Source organism: Melospiza georgiana, chromosome 26 (assembly GCF_028018845.1).
Source record: "Melospiza georgiana isolate bMelGeo1 chromosome 26, bMelGeo1.pri, whole genome shotgun sequence".
Taxonomy (NCBI): Eukaryota; Metazoa; Chordata; class Aves; order Passeriformes; family Passerellidae; genus Melospiza; species Melospiza georgiana.
In genome coordinates this window covers 3,254,361-3,276,779 of record NC_080455.1, presented here as the reverse complement: position 1 = coordinate 3,276,779, position 22,419 = coordinate 3,254,361, and the positions used below count along the sequence as shown (strand labels likewise).

The 22,419-nt window shown below is 43.5% G+C and overlaps 1 protein-coding gene across 4 annotated transcripts in view; it reads right to left on the bottom strand.

Annotated features, from left to right (window-relative positions):
- The window catches only part of DOT1L (DOT1 like histone lysine methyltransferase), a 93,455-nt gene that overhangs the window by 31,683 nt on the left and 39,353 nt on the right, over window positions 1-22,419 (bottom strand). For all 4 annotated transcript variants that reach the window (XR_009115583.1, XM_058040669.1, XM_058040667.1 and 1 more), the window contains exons 8-15: window positions 18,137-18,192; window positions 14,839-14,918; window positions 13,240-13,308; window positions 8,082-8,188; window positions 7,008-7,049; window positions 5,004-5,087; window positions 2,827-3,061; window positions 1,927-2,040 (exon numbers count right to left, since the gene is read on the bottom strand). Coding sequence is in view for 3 of the 4 variants with exons in the window: in XM_058040669.1 (XP_057896652.1) it covers window positions 1,927-2,040; window positions 2,827-3,061; window positions 5,004-5,087; window positions 7,008-7,049; window positions 8,082-8,188; window positions 13,240-13,308; window positions 14,839-14,918; window positions 18,137-18,192 (787 nt within the window). In the remaining variant the exon portion in view is untranslated. The remainder of the gene's footprint in view (window positions 1-1,926; window positions 2,041-2,826; window positions 3,062-5,003; window positions 5,088-7,007; window positions 7,050-8,081; window positions 8,189-13,239; window positions 13,309-14,838; window positions 14,919-18,136; window positions 18,193-22,419) is intronic.

The window sequence follows — 22,419 nt, the reverse complement described above, 5'->3', positions numbered from 1 at the left end:
TTAAATCATTCTTTTTCTCTCTCTTCCACCAGGAATCAGCCATGACTGGCACAAACTCAGGAGAGCCCAAGGTAAGGACACCTCTGGTACCCTCGGTCCCCCTGTGCCACATCCCAGAGCATCCTGGCCTGGCTCATGGTAATGCCAAAATCCAGAAACAGCTGGGAGGGGTCAGGCAACAGAAGATAAAACAAAAAAAGCCTCCAGGATTTTCTTTAATCACCTCCTGCATTTTCCAACCACACCTTTGTGAGCTCAGCCTCTCAGGCAGGGCCTCATTTATGGGCCCTGAGCTCGGCAGAGGAATGGGAGTGGTGTCACCAGGATATTTTATGAAAAATCCCTTTGCCAGGACTTTTCTCCTGAGAAGCTTCAGCTTCTCCATGTTTCATTCCTCTAGAATATAACCTGGTAATTGTTTACCCAAACATGTGAATTGTTTTAATTAATGGCTAATGACAGCTAGCTGTGTCACTCTCTGTGTCTGTCACAGGTTTTTATTATTCTTCTTGTCTAGCTTTCTGATATTTCCTTTTTCTTAAGTATAGTTTTAATATATCATTTTCATAATATAAAATGTCATATCATATAATATTACGTAATATGATATTATACATTATGATATATTGTGATATATTATGATATTATACCATATATCTAATTAAAATATGGTACTGTATAATATAATATAATATAATATAATATAATATAATATAATATAATATAATATAATATAATATAATATAATATAATATAATATAAATTGATATATTGATATATAATACAAGAATATATTATATATTATATATATTATGTTATGTTATGGGATATTATGGGATATTATGGGATATAATATGATATTAAGGAAAAGGATATTATATATATATAATGGCATGATATAATGTTATTCATAAATATATATATATATTTACATATATAATGTCATTATTATAATATAATATCAAGAAATAATAAATCAACTTTCTGAAAACTTGAAATAACTTCACATTTTTCACCTCGTCTTGAAAGCCCTCACAACACCACAACAGAGTGGTGTTCCCCAGGATTAAGAGAATGGTTTCATTTCAAATAAAGCTGTTTCTGACTAAATCCAGGCTCACTGCCTGTTGTGCCAAAGGAGAGCTGAAGCAACATCAGAGAATAAATATAGAGTGAAACACCAACTTCAGCAGGAGGGGGTGCTGCCCAAGGATGTGTCTCAGGTTCTGAGTTGTTGCTGGATTGGCTCTTGAGGTATCAAAAGTCTTTTTTCTTAGCTTCAGACTCGAAGAAGTAGTTGTGATTCCTCAGCTCTGGTTCTCAAGGTTGTTTATTTGCTCTTAGCTACTCCATTCTTTCTCTGACCTGCTGAGATCTGTCCAGCAGGTTGGATTGTGGCACACTGGCCACCCTTGGGGTGGTGTTGGCTTTTTATACCAAAAACTACCTGTACTTTATTTACAATCATTTTCCAATACCTATCACCTATGTTAGACAGTCTGTCTCTACTCTAAACCAACCCAGAAGTGCCACCATCACAGCAGAGGATGGAGGACAAGAAAAAGAAGGAGAAGAAAGACATGCCCAGATTCTTCTATCTTGCTTCTTGAACCTTCATTCTAAAAACTCTAAAATTCTACATTTTCACATGGTAATACATTCACTATCATTCTATTTAAACCCTTGTGGCTTGTAACTCTTCACACAAAGTTGGGAATTGTTTCCATGGGCTAAAATGGAAGGCACAGGTGTCTTTGACTCTGTGCCAAGGTCTCTGAGCCCTTTGCCAGAGTCTGGAGTGCTCCAGGGCAGCCAGAGGAATGTCCTGGGTTCTGACAGATGTGGGGCAGGCAGGGGAAGGTGGGGAGGAGAGAATCCCCCTCCTACCCCATAAAAAAACCCCAAAGGGGGGTAAGCAGGCCTTACCTAGCAGCTTCTGTAGTGCAGGGGGGGTGGGTGTCACCAGGAGCTGGTTGGACGAATGCCGTTGCACTTTAGGAGGTAGTTGGAAAAATGGGCTATGAGGTGACTTGTAGGCATCTGGAGAGACACAAACACAACCTCAGGTCAGCACTCAGTGTTTGGGACAAGGACAGGAGCTTTGCCAATGAAAACATGGCACAGAATCCTGAAAACATGACACAGAATCCTGAAAACATGGCACAGAATCCTGGAATTGGTTTGGGCTGGGAAGGATCATCCCTGGCAGTGTCCAAGGCTGGCTTGGACAGGGCTGGAGCAGCCTGGGATGGTGGAAGTTGTCCCTGCCATGGCAGGGGTGGCACTGGATGGGTTTTGAGATCTCTTTAAAGCCAAACCAACCCAGGATTCTGTGATTCTAAGTCAGCATTGACAGGTGTGGCACAAAGGGGGATTTGTAATGAGATCCAGGAGCTTAGTTCACCAACACAGAGCTCCTAACACATCCACACACTGCTCTAAAGTGCTGGGAAGGGTCTCTGTGGTCCATCCTAAGAGCAGCAGCTCAGAGAAGGCAGCAGCCCCAGCTCCTGGCTGAGTACCCACAGACACATCCCACCCCCAGCCCCATCAATGCATTAATCACCATCCATCACCATTAATCCCACCCCCAAACCATCAGTACAGGAATGCCATCACCATTAACACATTAATCACCACCAATTCATTAATCCCACCCACATCCATCATCATCAATCCCACCACCACCTCCTAAAGGACAGCTCTGCTCTGGTGACAACATGGAATTCATGGCACAAAATCCAACTCAACCAGGCCACAAAGGAAAAACCAGAACATCCAGAGCTTCAGAGACTCATCCAGGCTCTTGCACACCCCTGCACTCACCCTGAGGAGAGGATGAAGATGTCTGGGAGACAGTCTGAGCATGCAGAATTTCTAGTGCAGTTTGGTTCTTCTTGGTCTTGCGCTCAGTGCTCGCCGTGTTCATTTTCTTGGGGCGCCCTCGTTTCCTCCCTGCCATTTTCCTGCCCTTCTTGCTCAGCTTCTTCTTCCTGGCCTTGGAGGGAGATGGCTTTTTAACAGAATTTGCTGCAGCTTTTTCTTCTTCAGCACCAGAATCCTGAGGGGTTTTGAAAACCTTTGGTCATTTCTACCTCATAATGCAACATTCCTTTTCAGCAAACATTCATAATAGTGTTTTATTTTTATCAATGAAACACATTTCTGATATAATATAGATATGATATATCATATCAGGAAAATAGTGTTTCATTATTATTAATGAAATCTATTTCTGATATGGTATATAAATATATATATGATATATCATATCAGAAATAATGGTGTTCCATTATTATTGAAATATATTTCTGGTATAATATTATATAAACATTATATATATATAATGTTTATATATAATGGTGTTTCTTGATTATATATATATAATGAAGAAACACCATTATTTCTGTGTTTTATATATATATAAGAGAAATAATGGTGTTTCTTCATTATTATTGAGATATATTTCTGATATGATATATAAATGATATATCAGAAATAATGGTGTTTCATTATTATTATTGAAATACATTTCTGATATTATATATATATAATATCAGAAATAATGGTGTTTCATTATTATTATTGAAATATATTTCTGATATTATATATATATGATATATCAGAAATAATGTTTCTGAAAGGAAACTGATGCACTGTAGTGCAATAATTTGCCAGGGAAGTCGACTTGCTTAGACTTGCTTAGGATAACAGTTGTTCCCAAGAGATTGTGCTCATTCTCTTCTGGACTCATTCATTGAGGGAAATGGATTTGTAGAAAACTTTTAAGTTTTCAGTTTCTTACAGTTTGTGACAGTTAAATTTTCAAAGTTTGACAGAAGGCTCACACAATGTGCACCTGTATGTAAACTTTGAAATAAGAAATACTGACTTAGAAATGCCATGGAACAGGACAGACATTGTTGAGAGAGAAATGGAACTAGAAACAAGTTTTAAAAGGTAACTTTACAAAAAAGACTAAACACTTTAGAGAAATTGAACTATGAAAGTTGCATTGTAGTGGGACCAATGAGGGGTGATTTTAGATGATTGGCTTTAAGGCATTTACAGCCTAAGCAGCTAAAACTGATAGGCCAAGAGATGCTTAAAATGTATTGTAATTAGGAAATAGTTGGCTTCTGATTGTGATGGTGTGAATTATAACATCTGTATTGTCTCACCCTTCTCATGAGACTAAAAATAGAATAAAAGTTTTTAAAGCACCTCTCAGTTACCCCATCTCTAAGTCAGAAAAAAGTCTAACCCAACAATTCATTAAAGAAAAGGAAATGCTGAGGGAGGAGAACTTCAGGCAGGGCTGGATGGGATATTGGGAATCAGGAATTGTTCCCTGGCAGGGTGGGCAGGCCCTGGCACAGGGTGCCCAGAGCAGCTGGGGCTGCCCCTGGATCCCTGGCAGTGCCCAAGGCCAGGCTGGGCAGGGCTGGGAGCAGCCTGGGACAGTGGGAGGTGTCCCTGCCATGGCAGGGGTGGCACTGAATGGGCTTTGAGGTCCCTTACAGCCAAACTGTTCTGTGATTCTGTTCAATCTGTACCTGCTGTCTAACAAAAGCTGATTATTCATCCTTCCCTGACTACATTCCTCAACTGAATTTCACTCAAAACTCAGAGCACAATCAATACTTTATATTTTTGGCCATGAACAGGCAGTGCATTTCTCACAGCATTACCCAAGAAAGGAAATGAGTCTTTGCAGAAGACTCAGCACACTCTGAGCTCCATTCAGTGGGCTGTGACTCAGGGACAGCTCTGCAAACTCCTGCTGGATGCAAGCGAGGGTGGACAACCAACTATTCATCTTGCAGCACCTTTTTTTTTCATCCTTCCAGAATTAGTGGTACAACTCCCAAGAGCAGCTTTTATTAACTCACTCCATCATATTTTTGGGCACAGCAACAGCTCCAGAGTAAAACCTTCCCCCAGAGGCTCCTCCTGACTCAGCCACAGGAATCACTCAGCACCCACAAATGCAGGATGCTCACCTTGTTTTCTTGGACCTTCGTTGGAGTCGTTGTGTTGCTTTTGTTTTCTCTTTGTTGACGCCGTCTAGCTGCCTCTTGTTCCTCCTGGGGACAAGGCAGGGGACATTTCACCATTTCTTTATGTGTTTATCACTTTTTAATGCAAATCATCTTCTTTCCCAGCTTCATTTTCCACAAGAAAAGGGAACAAACTTCCCCTTTCCCTCAGGCCACACTCAGGTGTGAACAAATCCTTTTCCACCTCCAGAGGAGATTAAATCTCAACTCTTCCAATATTGTCCCCTCCCAGCCCCATACTGCTGTATCAGGTTTCATAGTTATTATTATTATTACTATTATTATTATCGTTGTTGTTAACAAATAACATATTAACATTATATTATTGCTATATTGTTATTCTATTAAAAGTGGTAATATTATTATTATGAGTGTTGTTATTGTTATTATTGTTGTTATTATTTCATATATATAATATGTAAATAATATGGTAAAATATATATTGAAATATAGTGTATACACATGATTTTCATTAAACAACAATATCAATGATAATAGCAATAATAGTAATAATAGTAATAGCACATATAATAATAACAATAAAATAGGATTAAAATACTATTATATCAATAATATATTAATATTATATTAATAGTGTTAGTATTATTAATGTTAGTGTTGATATTATTATTACTATTATTTAATATATACATCATCTGTAAATAATATGGTAAAATATATATAGAAATATAGTATATATACATGATTATGATTAAATAACAATAACAGCAATAATAATAGTAACGATACTAATACTAATAACACTAACAATAACAAAAACAATAATAAGAAGAAATAAATCTATATAATTAATAATTATAATTATAATTATAATAGTAATAATAATAATAATAAAAAATAATATTGTGAACTTTAATAGCTTCCCACATCCTCAACATTTCATGGTGACACATTAAAAATCTTGCACAACTGGAAATGGCAAAGCCATTAATCATCATCTCATTCAACTTCAGCCAAGTTTATTGAGGTGACTAATAAAGAAAAACCAGCAATTTTTCAGGCTGATTTTCTCCCAGGCTGACAGGAAATTTCCCTGTTCAGAGAAAAATCTCTTTTTCTCTCAGAAAACAAACAAACAAACAAACTTCTTTAGGGCAGGAAATTTCCAAGGGCTCCGTCAAAGCCTTTCCTGCACCTTCCAGAGGTTTAATCTGCTTAAGATTTCTGGTATTTCCAACACTCCTTTGATTTAAGCACATTATCAACCAAACCAGTGGCAGGTTTCAGTGTGAAAAGCAGGGAAGGTCAGAAGTACCCTGATTTTTATTTTATTTTCTCTAAGAAGTCTTTTTTGCCCCAAATTTGAGTGGAGCAATCTGAAACAATTCCCTTTCAGAGCCCCCGTGAGTCTGTTCTTAACAGAGCCAGTCAGCCTGAGGATGAACATTCACCTGAAATTTTAAATTAAGTGGCCTCACTTAATTCTCTTCCTGGGAATCCATTGATTATTTCAGGTTAACCCAGCCCTGCACAGCCCCAAAAACTCTCTGGCATTTTAATTCCACATGTAACAGCCCAGACTGCAGCAAATGACAACTCACTCTGTGCCTCCAATGGCACATCCCAAAAGGAACATTTCAGAGCATTGCTCAGCTTCATTTCAGGAGCTGAGCTCTGGGACAGATTCAAACCATCATTCCCTTCTTTAATTCCAGTTCTTTAATGAAGAAATAGCTCATTACAGACCTCCAGTGCAAGGTAAAAGCACCTTGGGGCTGCCCCATTAATTCTCTATTAGAAATCCCTTGGACATGATTGAATTAGTGCTTGATGGCATCTGAGACTTCCCTTCAATTAGCTCCATGTTCTTTGCCTAGCAAGAAAATCTGATTTCCAATCAATTCTGTCCACCTGTGATTAAATTCCTCACAGTGGCTGCTCCCTTAACTCTGAGTTTTCTACAGAAAATGATTGAAACTTACTTACCCTGAGTTTTGGATTTTTGAGACTAGAAAAATAGTTTTCAAGCTGAAAATAGAAAGAGAAGAGAGTCATCCTCAAAACCATGACAGATGAACACAGAAGAATAAAATATTAGCTTAAAACAAGTGCAGAACTGCAGAAATTGTGACTGCTTTGCTTTGATAAGCTCCATCAAGAAGCCATTTACATTCATTCTTTTCAGGCACCCAGCCTGTTGTGTAACAGGGCATAATCCAACCTCTACAAGGTTTTATCATCCCCCACCACTCCTGGCCTTGTTTTGGAGCTTTGTGTCACATATCTCCCCTCAGCACAGGCTGATTTTCAATGAAATTATTTGCACTGAAGCTGCTGCACCCTCATACTTCACCATTTATCTGCACTCTGGCACATTCCTGAACAAAAGCTTTATTAGAGTACAGCAGAGGGAGGAAAACAGCATTATTATCCCACTGCAAAAACCTTGGGGTTGGATAAATGATATGGATAAAAATTTCCTCCACAAAATTTTTGATTTTCAAAGGGTTTGTTGGGTTTTATGAGGGGCTTGGGGGCTCTTTGGTGGGGGGGTTGGTGGTTTTTTGGTGGGGGCTGTTGCATGGGTTATTTACTGTTGTTATTTATTTATTCTATTGTTGTTATTTGGTTTGTTGGGGTTTTTTTTTGTTCACTTTAATTTAAAAAAAAAAACAGTGAATGCATCATCGTTATGGAGCTTGGGCTGCTTCTACAGCAGCTGAGAATTTTACTAAAATTGAGATTTACTGGTTGAATATGACTGGATTAAATGATCTGTGCACCACAGAGGAATCAAAGCTCCACTGAGTCCTCTGTGAGGAGAGGACAGCAGCAGAGCCCAATTCTGAGCAGCTGCAGAAGGAATTTTATCAGGGAATCTCTGCAGCTTCAGTAAACCAGCACTGCCCTCAACCCCAGGGTGTGTGTGCAACCCTGGAGCAGGCAGTTTGCACACTCAGGTGTGTAAACCCACAAAGGGACAGGAACACAAGCCCAGGCAGAAGGATGAGGAGCTGCAAGTGCTGCCAGGAGCAGGGCACAGGCAGCCCTGGTACTCACTATGGTTCTGTCAATGGTGTGCAGGTAGTAGGAGACTGGCTTCCCTGTCCAGGACACAGAGCCCTTCAGTGGTGACAGCTCCACAACCCTCATGATAGTGCCAATATCTGTGGGAGGAGACAGCAGCTGGTTAGGGGACACAGTGACAATTTTGGGCACTCTCAGCACTCCAGCATCTCGCCCTGCCATCCCTCCCTTTCCACAGCTCCCAGGGCAGCTCAGCACCCCAATTTTTCCCTCAAAATTTCACTCAAAACTCAGAGCACAATCAATACTTTATGGTTTTGGCCATGAACAGGCAGTGCATTTCTCACAGCATTACCCAAGATGATGTGGGTGCTGCACAGTATCCCCACAGTGGGAACAAACCTCCTTTGCCACAGCTCCCAGAGCAGCTCAGCACCCCAATTTTTCCCTGCACAGATGATGTGGGTGCTGCACAGTATCCCCACAGTGGGATGAACCTGCTTTGCCACAGCCAGCCCCCAGAGCAGCTGGTTAGGGGACACAGTGACAATTTTGGGCACTCTCAGCACTCCAGCATCTCGCCCTGCCATCCCTCCCTTTCCACAGCTCCCAAAGCTCAGCACCCCAATTTTTCCCTGCACAGATAATGTGAGTGCTGCACAGTATCCCCACAGTGGGAATAAACCTCCTTTGCCACACCTCCCAGGGCAGCTCAGCACCCCAATTTTTCCCTCAAAATTTCACTCAAAACTCAGAGCACAATTAAAACTTTATATTTTTGGCCATGAACAGGCAGTGCATTTCTCACAGCATTACCCAAGATGATGTGAGTGCTGCACAGTATCCCCACAGGGGGATGAACCTCCTTTGCCACAGCTCCCAGAGCAGCTCAGCACCCCAATTTTTCCCTGCACACATGCTGTGGGTGCTGCCCAGCATCCCCCCAGTGGGATGAACCAGCCCCAAGCATCTCCACGGCTCCAGCTCCAGGCGCTGGCTCCGTGCCCAAGGCAGAGCCAAACCCAACCTTGGCCCCACCACAGCCTCAGCCTCTGAGGAAAGGGGATGCTGCTGCAGGCTCCTGGCTGCTCCCAAAACAGTCCCAGAGGAAAAACACGTGCAGGAGCACACGTGTGAGGAAGAGGAGGATTTGGGGGAGTGGATGGCACCCCGTTTGCCCTGGCCCCGGGCACTGGGGCGTCCGTCAGCGCACGGAGCCTGGGAATGGCAGTGCCTGAGTTGATTTTGGCATTTCCCAGCGCCAGCCCCCAGCCTGGATGGGATCCAAGAGCCCCATTCCCCCCTGTCAGTGCCCCTGGCACCCCTGGGCATCAGGGGGTGACACCAGCCAGGCACCCACTGCACTATTCACATGCCCTCTGAACTGAGAGACACACTATTCTCTCTCCTGGGTTTTTTCCTGGAGAACCACAGAGGAAAAACAATTCTCATCTCATTTACTGCTCCGGTTGTTTTGTGAACATGTAGAATGTGTTAGAAGATTATTTACCTACAAAAATTTAATTATTAGATTCTAGTGATAGTGTTTTAAATTATAAACCAATTAGATCCATCTTATGTGTGTCAGGACTGTCAGCTGACAGTCACAAGCTTTCAATAGTAGCTAAAAGTAAGAAGTAAGCATTATATAAGAAATAATATAATATAATATAATATAATATAATATAATATAATATAATATAATATAATATAATATAATATAATATAATATAATATAATATAATATAATAATAAAATATAACATGTATAATAAATATATTATAATTAATATATTATACTATGATATGATAAAATATAGTATAATAAAATGTAATATAATATAATGTAATGTATGATGCTCTAATATGCTATAATATGACATAATATAACATAATATATTAATAACATATAATGTAATATAATATGATTAATATAATATAATATATTAGAATAAATAGAATAGAATATGCTATTATATTATATTATATTATATTATATTATATTATATTATATTATATTATATTATATATTTATTATAAAATATACTATGATATTATATTATATGGTATAGTATTATATAGTATGATATAATAGGATATAAATATTTTCACTATTGTAAAATATAGTTTTAATAAAGTGAGTATTCAGCATTCCAGAGCCGTGGACTCAGATGCCAATCATTTTCCTTGGTCAGGAGTGCCCTGATTTTACAATACCCAACACAGAGAAATCTGGTTTGCAGATCCTCCAGGAAAACACTGCTGGGAGTTTCAAGGGAATTCCTTCCTCTCTTGCTACGTGCAGCCCACAGGAAAGCACCATGTGGGACTTGTACCTTTGAGCCAGCCAGCCCAGAGTGAGTGAGTTCTGGCCAGCAGAACTGTGTCCCAGACTCTTTTCCAAGGAACACCACATGTGTGTGACAGGGATGAATTAAAGAGCCCCAGAACGTCACCAGCCCTGCCCCTGTCAGCTGCAGCTGCCCTATATTTGGACTGGGCACAAACATGTTTTGGGTTTGCTTTCTTGTCTATGTTTGTTTTGTTCTCCAGAATTAATAGTTTGGGGATGTGCCTTAAACATTCCCACAAGCACTGAGTCAGTGGCAGGGCTGCAGGAGAAATTATGGCACGTTTCTAATTAAACAAAAATGACCCAGAAGAGGCCAAAAGCAAGGTTTGGGATTCAGCAACCTCAACCACTATTTTAACCACATTTTAATGCTTGTTTTCATTGGTCCCAACTCCTTCCACATTTCCACTTCTTCCCACAGATGGAACTACTAAGGACAAAAGTGGAATTGAGAGAACTGGTTCCTCCTTCTTAAAGCTTGATCTTTCCCAGGGTTTTGTATAAATTATTTAAATGTTCATACTCCAGATCAGAGTATTTGACAGACAGGTGAGACGTGACTCGAGGCATGCTCAGGCACCAAAAAAAGCCTTAATGAATAAAAGTGTGATGGAAATCCTTGTGGGACATTCCCTGCTCCATGAGCAGGGCCCTGGCCATGCTGGGGATGGCATTTCCCTGGGAGTGTCACTTGGAACAGGTCCCAGCCCCAGCACATCCCACACAAGCTCATTTGATGTTAGGATTTACCAACATAACATGGTCTTAGAAAGGGATTAACCCCTAAAATTTACTCACACAATTCCCCCTCAAGATATTTTTTTTCCAGGGCCTTTTATCTGAATCCCTGGAAGTTTCCTACTGGTGGAAGCTGTTGGCTCTCCTTTTGCTAGAGCCTCTCACCCATCCAAACTCCAATTAATTATCTCACTATAATTTTAACATCAGCATTTCCATTCAGCATGAAATAACAGCTGAGATCTGAGAGTTCAGCATTCCAGAAAACACTCCCAATGAATGCAGGCTGGGCTGGGAGCTGGGATGGGATAAAGGCCTGGCTCAACTGGCAGAGGCAGCCAGGGCTGTTCTGGGGTGAAACAGCAGCACATGCTGGCCTCAGGCTCCCAAATGCAGCAGAGAGAGAAGGGAATGGGAAAAATCCAGTACAGAAAAGGCTTGAGAGGCCAAAGCCCTGTATTTTTGTGGGCAGGTCTAATTGAAACATCTCCAAGTGCATTTTTGGGTTTCCTCAAACTCTGGTGGGCTCTGCAAGAGTGCCCAAGCTTCACTCAGGCTCTCTTTGCCTCATCAGCAAACTGACAGCCTGGTCCCAGCTCTCCCAGTTGCTCCAGGAGCATCATTCCTCCCTTTTTCCCTTTCATTTTCAACTCCATGCCTCCAAAGTATTGGTAGTGCAGCACCCAAAGTTCAACAAGGTTCCAAACCACCAGAGGCCCCAGAACAGAAATCCAAATAGGAAAGGAAAGTGCAGGTTTGGGTGCCTGATGTGTGGTACATCCACAAGAATTTAAGCTTAAAAATAACTCCCAAGGGCTCAATTTACTTCATGACAGTCCAAAAATTACTGTTCTTCAAAAGCAGCTAAAGCCAAAATTAGACAGCACAGTTTGAGATTTGGAACTCAGTGAGATTGCTCCCCACGTTTGCACAGGGAGGGAATGAGGGGGGTTTGATTTAAGGAAAATTTAGCACTGAAAACAGTAAATATATGTAAGCCCTTCTTGGACTGCTCTTCTGCTTGAGAAATTTCATTTTAAAACCTCAACTGAAAGGGACCAACAAAGAACATCAGCTTCTGCACAGACACCCCAGTTTCAACAGTCAAAGTCTGAAAAGGTCAAACCCAACCACATGGAATGTCCCAAAACCTCCTTAAACTGCAGCTCATGTCCTTGCAGAGGACAAGGCTGCCAAACATTGAGTCTGGACTGTTCACAGGAGAAGGAAACCACGACCCTGTGCTGGCAATGAGCCAGACCCAGGGCCTGGGTGTGTCTGGGAGAGGTTTGTTTGCTCAAAGCACAGCACACTTCACTCAAAGCTGAACACTTCACACAGTCCTGGAATGGTTTGAGTTGGGAGGGACCTCAGAGCCCATTCAGTGCCATGGCAGGGACACCTTCAACCATCCCAGGCTGCTCCAACCCCATCCAGCCTGGCCTTGGGCACTGCCAGGGATCCAGTGGCAGCCCCAGCTGCTCTGGGAAATCCATTCCAGGGATGGATTCCACAATTCCTGATTCCCAATCTCCCATCCAGCCCTGCCCTGTGGCAGTGGGAGCCATTCCCTGTGTCCTGTCCCTGCAGGCCTTGTCCCCAGTCCCTCTGCAGCTCTCCTGGAGCCCCTTCAGGCCCCAAAAGGGGCTCTGAGGTGTCCCTGGAGCCTTCTCCTGTCCAGGTGAGCAGGCCCAGCTTTCCACCCTGGCTCCATGACCTCTAAGCCTTAGGAATCCTGCCTGGTAGGATTTCCCTGCCTGGATTTAGGGTGTAGGGAACTCCCCTGTGAGTCAGGGCTGCTCTTTGTGGCTCAAGGAATGATTCACACCCTTGAAATCCTGATTTCTCTGCAGCTCAGGGACATGTCGATGGAACCAACACCAAAACACAGCAGCACAAACCCCATCAAAAGTGTCTGCTCCTCTCTTTAAATTGATTTTAAATTGTCCTCTCCTCTTTTTAAATTGATTATAAGTACCTGTCACTAAAAATCCAACAGCATTTTCTACTTAAACAACTCTAAAACACAGTAACACCCTCCAGACATTTTCAGATAATGAACATCCACAACTGTAATGAACAATAAAAAGGGCAATCATACCACTCAAGTTTCGACTGTTAATTCTAAAATTTAGAGGTGCAAAAGGTTTTGAGGACACAATTCTCCCACCTGGAAAAAGAAGAAAAAACAAAAAAACAAAGAGCACAGTCAGCTCCATTATTTGTTCTAGAAGTAACTACTTATTAAATATAACCCAGTACAAAGCCCTAAAGAGCAATCCTATAAAACTGCCCCTGGTATAGCATTAAAAAATAAATAAATCCCTTAATTCTCATTCTGAGAGCCCCAAGAAAGCAAATCCATGAATCCTGCCAGGTGACACCTCAAGGATCATTTAAAATGACATATTTGAAATACTTGGGAAAAAAAGAGCATGTTAATTCTCAGTGGCAATCTAAAGAAATTTCAATTATCTCCATCCTACTTGGGATCTTTCATACACAAACCCCAAAAGACTTTTAATTTAGAGGCCACTAATCTTCATTTCATGGGTATTTGGGGTCATTCAGCAGAGTCTAAAGCACACTCTGGGAAGAGAAATCAGGTTTCATCATTGTAAAGGGTTCTTGAAACATCTCCACCTTCCCACTGCTCTCAAGCCACCATTAAACAAGTTTGAAAACAAAAAAACAATCCAGTTAAATTAAAGAAAACAGCTTAAGTTTGGGGGTTTTATGGTTTGCAGCAGAGCCCAAAAGTCCCATTATTTATTTCAGCACAAAGCTGTGCCATGGGAAGCCACAGCTGCTTTGTTCACACCACATATTTTTCTTTTCAGAAATTGTTATTTCTGTCATTTCTGCCACAACCAAGTAAAATTGTTGCTTTTCCCAGTGGTTAGGAGCAAAGAAAAGACACCCAGGGCAATGGAGAGGCCAGGATGGGGTTAGGGGGTGTCCCCAGGCTCCAGTGAAGCTTCTCAGGAGCACCCAGTGGCACTGTGCAGGTTTTTATGGAATTGTGGAACCATTAAGGTTGGAAAAGACCTTAAAAATCATCAAGTCCAACCATCAAAGTCCATCCCACTAAACCCTGTCACCAGGTGCCACCTCCTCACAGGTTTGGAGCATTTCCAGGGTTGGGGACTCCAGCATTGCAAATCAGGAGTTAACAGCCAGCTCTAAATGAGCCAACTCTGAACAGGAGAAATGAATTCTGTATGGAATTACAGACTGGCCTTCCAAAGCTGTGCCTCTGCAGCCAAGAATCATGGAATGGCTTGGGTTGGAAGGAGTTTAAAGCTCACCCAGTGCCACCCCTGCCATGGCAGGGACACCTTGCACTGTCCCAGGCTGCTCCAAGCCCTGCCCAGCCTGGCCTTGGACATTTCCAGGGATCCAGGAAGTTTGGCCTTGGCTGTTGGGTGTTTTGTGGGCTCCCAAAAGAGGGAAGGATGGACCAGCAGCTCCTCCCACCCCAACCCTGCTGCAGAGTTTTCCCAGCAGAGGGGATGCTCCAAGGAGCCAGGCAGGTGTGGGCAGACACCAAGGGGGGAAGAACAAATCCCACTGTGCTGTGGCCCCAAGGCACAGAACAAACCCCAAGGCCTGGCTTTGCCAGGTGCAACTGAGCCCCTCTCCCACCTCAGCTCCCACAGGAATCAGAAAACAAGGAGGAAACATCTCCAGTTGGATTTACCTTCCTTCATGTTGGCAAAGCGCTCCTTCAGCTGGTGATCCACCTCGGGCCCGAAGGCAAAGTTATTCACAAAAATAACACTGCAAAACAAGGATCCAGTAAAAGATCAGAGCCAGAAACACCCCACAAGGATCCCCCAGCCACACCACAGCCACTTGGAGCCTTCCCAGCACTCCTGCCATGGACAGACCTGCTTGTCCCCAACTCCACAGCTCCTGTAACCCAAAGCATGGAGAGCAACACTCAGCACTTCATCCTGCTGCTTCTTGGTGGGGATTTAAAATATCAAAATGTATTTTAGAATCATAAAATTGTTTGGGTTGGAAGGAACCTTAAAGCTCATTCAGTGCCAGCCCTGCCATGGCAGGGACATCTTCCACTGTGCTCCAAGCCCTGCCCAGCCTGGCCTTGGATATTTCCAGGAACCCAGGGGCAGCCACAGCTGCTCTGGACAATCTGTTTCTCTTCCAGCTCCAGATTCCCCATAATGCCAGAAGACAGTGACCTCTGAGCACATTTTCTCTGTCCTAAACCCAGCACTTCAGCCCTACCCACAACAGGAGTTACATCTTTGCTTCTGGGTTAAGAAATTCAATGAGGGGAGGGGTTGTTCCTGGAAAAAAGCAATCACATGGAAACAAAGAAATCTGCACAGAGGCAGAGTCCCACAAATGATAAAAGGGCTTGGGAAAGAACCAGAACATGCCACAGATTAAAAAATAGACACTCCTTTGGTTTAAAGGTCTAATCAGCCTGGCTTAATTGTCTCTGGTGCCCATTTGGTGCCCAGGCTGCAACAAGAGTCCTCAACACCTCTTGGAAGTGGTTGAGTTCCCTGCTGAATGAACATGCCAGGCCTTGGCATGGAGCTCAGGGCAAGGTTCTGCCCCCTGAGGCTGCTGGGCACTGCCCAGGATCTCCAGGGAATGGTGCCAAGGCTGCCAGAGCTGCAGGAGCGTTTGGACACAGAATTCACAGAATCACAGAATTCAAAGAATTCACACAATCACAGAATTTCAGAATGACTGGGTTGTCAGAGACCTCCAAGGTCATCGAGTCCAACCCAGCCCCAACACCTCAACTGAACCCTGGCACCCAGTGCCACATCCAGGCTTTGTTAAACACACCCAGGGATGGGGACTGCACCACCTCCCCGGGCAGCCATTGCAGAACTTTATCACCCTTTCTATGAAAAACTGAAAGAATGATGAATTTTTCCTAATACCCCACCTAATATCCTAATTATTTTTTTCCTGATATCCTACCTATAGGATAGGATCTCACCAACTTCCTAATATTCAACTATATTTTTTCCTAATATCCAAACCTGAATTTCCCTTGGTGCAGCTCGAGGCTGTGTGCTCTGGTTCTGTCAGTGCTGCTGCAGACAGAGCCCAGCCCCAGCTGAGCACAGGCACCTTTCAGGAGCTGCAGAGAGCGATGGGGGCAGCCCTGAGTCTCCTTTTCTCCAGGCTGAGCACCCCCAGCTCCCTCAGCTGTTCCTCACAGGGTTTGTGCTCCCAGCCCCTCTCCAGAGCCCTCAGGGGTGTCAGGGTGGGGGTGTTGGGGTGGCTGTGCAGGGACAGGGCTGGATTTGATCCCTGAGAGTCCCTTCCAGCTCAGGATATTCCAGGATTCTGTGAAGTGTAAAATCCATCCTGGCCTATTGTTCCCACATGAAGAACTGATTTCTTTGCAGGAAAATTCCCTTCCCAGTGCCTCCACACATGAAATGTGTTCAACAAGGACACAGGGAGTTTAAGAGCAGCACTCAAAGCTATTAAAAACCACGAATGAAAAAAATGTTTATGCACCAAGGGGAAAAAAAAAAGTTCTTCTTGCTACGCCTTGCTGTTGGAAATTTGGGAAACCCTGCCTGGCAAGTAAAGCTAGCAGGGGTTTCTTCCTCCTCCTTCCCATGTGCCAAAAGAAAAAAAAAGGCCTTGCAAAGGAGCCAAACATATTAATGGGACTAGAAAACATCCAGGAGAGGAAGGGGAAAAGCCAGAGGCTGCAGATGTGTTTTTATAGTGCTCACTCTGGCACAGGATGCTGTGAGTGCGTGCAGGGCACAGGAACCCCCAATCCCCCTGGGCTCAGCCCTCATTCCAGGAGGCTTTGCCAAGCCCCAGCACAGGGATGCCCTGGAACACACAGGGAACCATGGCCTGGTAGCAGCCCCATCCCTGGAAGTGTCCAAGGCCAGACTGAGCAGGGCCTGAGGGGCAGGAAGCTGTCAGAGGTGGCACTGGATGGAATTCAAGCTCCCTTCCAACCCAAACCATTCCAGAATTCCCAGATCCTGCCCCAGAGCGAGGTGGAGCAGCACTGAGACACACAGTGAGTGCCATGCCACACAAACCAAACATCTCCCAGCACTTCTGGGTGCAGCCAAAGCTCCTGCAGCCAAAAATTTCTCTAAAAAGTTTCAATCAATTCCGAGGAAAGTTGCCCGGGCAGCAGAGGATTGTGCACTTGGAATAACAAGCAGCAAAGCCAAACCCAAGTGTGCTGCAAGGCTGGGGCAAGTCTGTCCACAAATTAAAAGGCACCTCCAGAAGAAAGTGAGGGGCAGAATCCTGCAGGAGTCACCAGCCTGGCAGACGCCTCCTCAGGCACTCACAACCAGAGCTTTGGGAGAAATCCAGAAATTGCCACAACTCTCAAAGCTTTCAGAGCCCTCTTTGACAACTGCCTTCCATTCCCCCACATAACAGGGTGGCCCAGAAGGTCATATAAAAAATAAAGAGGTTTTTTTTCTAGCCATAAGGCTGAAAGAATGCAAAGCTTTAAAAATACAGACGACTTTTATTGCTTTTAACAAATTCACTCCCTTTCTGCTCCCAACCCTCTGCATTTAGTTCTCCACATAAATAAATCTTCAAGACAATTAGTTAAAATGAACTTACAATTTAAGTTGAAATAAACTCACTTGGGTCTTTTGCTTTTTAAAAGAGGGAAAGTGAGCCTGTGTGTCCCAATAGCAAAGCGAAAGAGTTTTGCCAGAATCCCTGACATGAACTATAGGGATATGCAAAACAAATGGAGGTTTGTGCTCCTCTTATAAGCAGAATTTATCTTGAATACACCCTTGTATGGAATATCATGGGACATGCACTCCAAGCCATTCTTCTAGTCAGAAAACAGGATCTAAAGAGGCCACTGTAAGAGTTGGCAGATAGACTTTGGGTATTTGCTATGGAAATTCTATATAAAAAGCTGGCCAGCCTCCCAATTTCCATTATACAAACTCCCAAACATCCAGCTCAGAAAGCAGCATTCAAGTGCTGTACTGTACCTTGTGTTTGCAATCCTCTCCCTCCATTCTTCTGAGAGGAAGTCACCTCTTTCCAGCTGAAACCAGACAAAGAACAGAAACACAGAGGGGTTAACAGGGCTCCCTCCAGAGAGGGACAAACAGGCTGCACCAGCTGACCCCACAACAACCAGGGACAAGTGGAACCTTTTGGAAAGGCAGAGGTGGAGCAGGAAAAGCTGACCCTGAGGTTTCTCCCTCCCTGCTCCCACCCTCAGCCCCTCTCCTGCATGGGAAGAAGAGGTTCTGCTCTGTGGAGAAACCAAAAGTTCTGGCACTCATTTTAAAACTGCCCAGAAAATGCCTCCTGAAGGGCCCCAGGGCTGGGGACCCCCCCTCAGCACAGGGAGCTGAGCATGGACTGGGAACAGCTCCTGCTGGGAGCTCTGGCTCCCAATTCAGGCTCTTGCTGCATTGCATAAACAACAATCTGATTTTTGTGCTGCTAAATATAAACCCTGAGCACTTCCAACACTTTCAAGTTGGAAGTGAAGTAACATAAAGGGCGTGTTTGAAAATAAAATAAGTGTACAGTTCTGATTTCAGTGGTTGTGGAGCACCTTTCTGGTGACACCACATCAAGCCCAGGTGAGCACAGAGCTCTGGCACAGGCTGAAATTTCCTCAGTTGTGTTCTGGAAATGAGAGAGGAGCTCATGGGCAAAACCTCTGCTGTGTGAGGAGGGCTGGGGGAGGGAGATAAGAGGAGGAGAGAAAAAATAAGGTGCAAGTCTCTAATTAATGCTGCTGACACCCTTTGAAGATGAGGTTTGTGCCAGAACCTCAGGAACATCAAAGCAGCTGCTGAGGATCCTTTTCCTGCACTGATTCCTCTCTCTGGGAAGGAGGGAGGATTTCACATTTAATTCTCATCAGTGACAACTCCAGAGTTGCAGACTCTGGAACAACTTCCATCCCTCAGGGCTGGGAACATCCAAAGGGAGCTCCTGGTGCCACACAGGGACACAGAGGGGTGACAAACCTGCCTGAGCCACTGTGAGGGACAAAGCCACAGGTGCCAACAGGAATGGGGCTGCTTCCAGGAGAAATGAAGGGGAAAAGCACCAAAATGTCCTGCAGTTCACAGGAGGGCTGAGAAAAGTGGACATCTCAGGCAAGAGATCAAGAACTTTATCAAGAGCCTGAAGTGCCAGAAACTGAAGAGAGCAGGTAAGAGTAGCTGAAGTTATTCAGAAATACCTGTTCCACCAGCTGGGCTGGAATCAGAGTTAAAGCAGAATTAATTCCTGTGTTCTCCCACCTGTGGGAGGGGAAACACCTTTGACATTTCTGCTGTAATAAAACCAAAGGATGAGCTGGAAGCTGAACCCAAAGATCCAACCCAAAGACATCTTGTTGAGTACTGTCAGAATCCAAACCAGAGATTTAACACAAAAAAAGTTCTAAGAAGAGTTTTTTCTCATATAAGGAAAGATATTTCTGGATGCCTATATGTGGACACCACCTCTAGATTGATTTTTAAGAGATAACTTTGTCTCAGCCTGATCTATTCTTATACTGAACAGCTCCATGGTTGAGTAACCAAGACAAAGTCAAAGAAAACCCACATAACAGGCAATTGTATTTATTTTCTAACAATTTTTGCAAGTCAGCTCCTCTATGGCATCCTCCACACCACCAGTTTCTAAAGTCTCCACAGGGTTTTCCTACACTAACAGGGAAAGGAAAACATTGGGAAAAGCAGGAACGACAAACATCACAGTCTGCAAGAGAACAGAGAAGCAGAGTAACGTGAAACTATTTTGAAATGCTAAACTTCATCATAAAGGTCTTGAAATCCAACCTATGTGGCTGTAAGGCCTCACTTGGGTCCAGTTTCACTGTGTGTTTGCCCTGTCTGTGTGGTTAGAAAAGCACTAATAACCAAAATCTCCAGGTTTTAACCTGATATCACCCATGGAGGATGAACACTTTGCAAGCCAGAGCCATTTAACAATTCAAATGAAGCACAGCCCAGCTTAAACACATCTATTTTTGTGTGGCACTGCTTCCCCAGCTCATGCTTAGCCAAGAGCCAAGGGAAGAACTTCTCCAGGAAAAACACAGAAATAATCAAATGAGCAACTGTGGCTGGGAGAAAATGGGTTATTTTATCCCTCTGGAAGCAAGGCAGTGATTCCTGGGGCAGGGACTGAGCTGCCTGACCCTGGAACCAGGGGGTTATTTTATATTTAGCTCCTTACCCACTGTGCTGGGGCACTGATCAACAAATGAGCACTAAAAAAAGGAAAGGAGCTCTTTACCCATCAACTGACACAGAGAATCCCAAAAAATCCCACTCAGCTTGGTGGTTTGCAATAATATTGAGAGTGAAACCAGAACTGGGAAGGAAAATCAGCTGATTAAAGAAAATCCAGTGTGCTGGAGCAGCAGAACTGGTCCATGCTGGGAGAAGGGACATGTCCACAGGGCCACACTCAATCTCTTCCTCCACTGTCAATAAATGATCACTAAAAGAAGGAAAGGAGCTTTTTACCCATAGAATGCCCAAAAATTCCCCCCAAAATCCCACTCAGCTTGGTGGTTTGCAATAATATTGAGAGTGAAACCAGAACTGGGAAGGAAAATCAGCTGATGAAGGAAAATCCAGTTTGCTGGAGCAGCAGAACTGGTCCATGCTGGGAGAAAGGGACACATCCACAGGGCCACACTCAGTCTCTTCCTCCATTGTCAATAAATGACCACTAAAAGAAGGAAAGGAGCTCTTTACCCATCAGCTGACACAGAGAATCCAAAAAATTCCCCCCAAAATCCCACTCAGCACAGTGGTTTGCAATAATATTGAGAGTGAAAAGAGAACTGGGAAGAAAAATCAGCTGATGAAGGAAAATCCAGTGTGCTGGAGCAGCAGTACTGGTCCATGCTGGGAGAAGGGGACACATCCACAGGGCCACACTCAATCTCTTCCTCCACTGTCAATAAATGATCACTAAAAGAAGGAAAGGAGCTTTTTACCCATAGAATGCCCAAAAATTCCCCCCAAAATCCCACTCAGCTTGGTGGTTTGCAATAATATTGAGAGTGAAACCAGAACTGGGAAGGAAAATCAGCTGATGAAGGAAAATCCAGTGTGCTGGAGCAGCAGAACTGGTCCATGCTGGGAGAAGGGGACACATCCACAGGGCCACACTCAATCTCTTCCTCCAGTGTCCCCTCCCTCACCCTGTTCCTCCTCTCTCTGAAACTTAATCTCCTTAGTGAATAATGAATGGAAGGGACCATCTGTAACACAGATATTTTCATCTGATTAGACAATGCAGGAGTTGCTTTATCTAACAGGATAATGAGCTCACAGAAATCGCCTCCAGAGCTGCTGCCTGCATTGCTGCTAAATTTAGAAGCCAGGCCAGGTTTTTATTCAGGTTTTTCAAGCAGCCACTGCAGGAATACACTCAGCAGCATCTGATTCCTGTAACTCTTCCTGCAGCTGGAGGGAAAGCAGCAGGGCCCAGCCTGGGGGAGGCAGCCAGAAGTACACAGAGGGTTTGAGTTCAAGTGACTACAGAATAAATCAGACTGCAATTTTGTGTAGAAATATGGCTTAAAAGGGTTTTTTTAAATACATAATTGTGGACAAAATAGAGTGGAAACACAGCTGGACAGTTGGGGTTTATTTTAAATGAACTGGGCCTTGCTCTCCAAAATTCATGTCCAAGCTCAGAACTTCCTGCACTAACAAGAACAATCCAGTGGGGAAGGTCAGAAGCTGAATTTCAAGGCTGCAGAACAATTTGGTGAGGGGACAGTGACTGCCCTTCTCTCCAAGGCATCTCAAACACAACTTGATTGTTTGCAGAGTTTGGGGGGTCCTGGGGTTTTGGTTGTTTGCATTCTTGAACTTTCTTTCAATGGCAAGCTGAAAAAATCATCTTGGGAGGATTTGGGGCAAGTTGCAAAAACATCATGAGGTTCTGAGTGCCTTGGACTGCTGCAACAGGCAAAAGGGACAGAAAATATTCCTCAGCAAGATTCTACCAGCTGGGAAGGCTGGAGATGCTGAAAAGCTACAGAGATCATGATTTCCCAAGTAAGAAGGAACTGTTGAGATGCACAAACCCAAACAAGCATGGAACACTCTGCAAAAGTCAACATTTCAGCAGATCACTTTCCAGGGAGAACCCTAAATCCATTTGAATTGGAAATCTCTAACTGTGCTGGGATTGTGGCTAAAAAACCTAAAAATGCAGCACGACTCTGCAGGGCATCTCCAGATTTATTGCTGCCTTAGGCACCAGTTTTTCATTT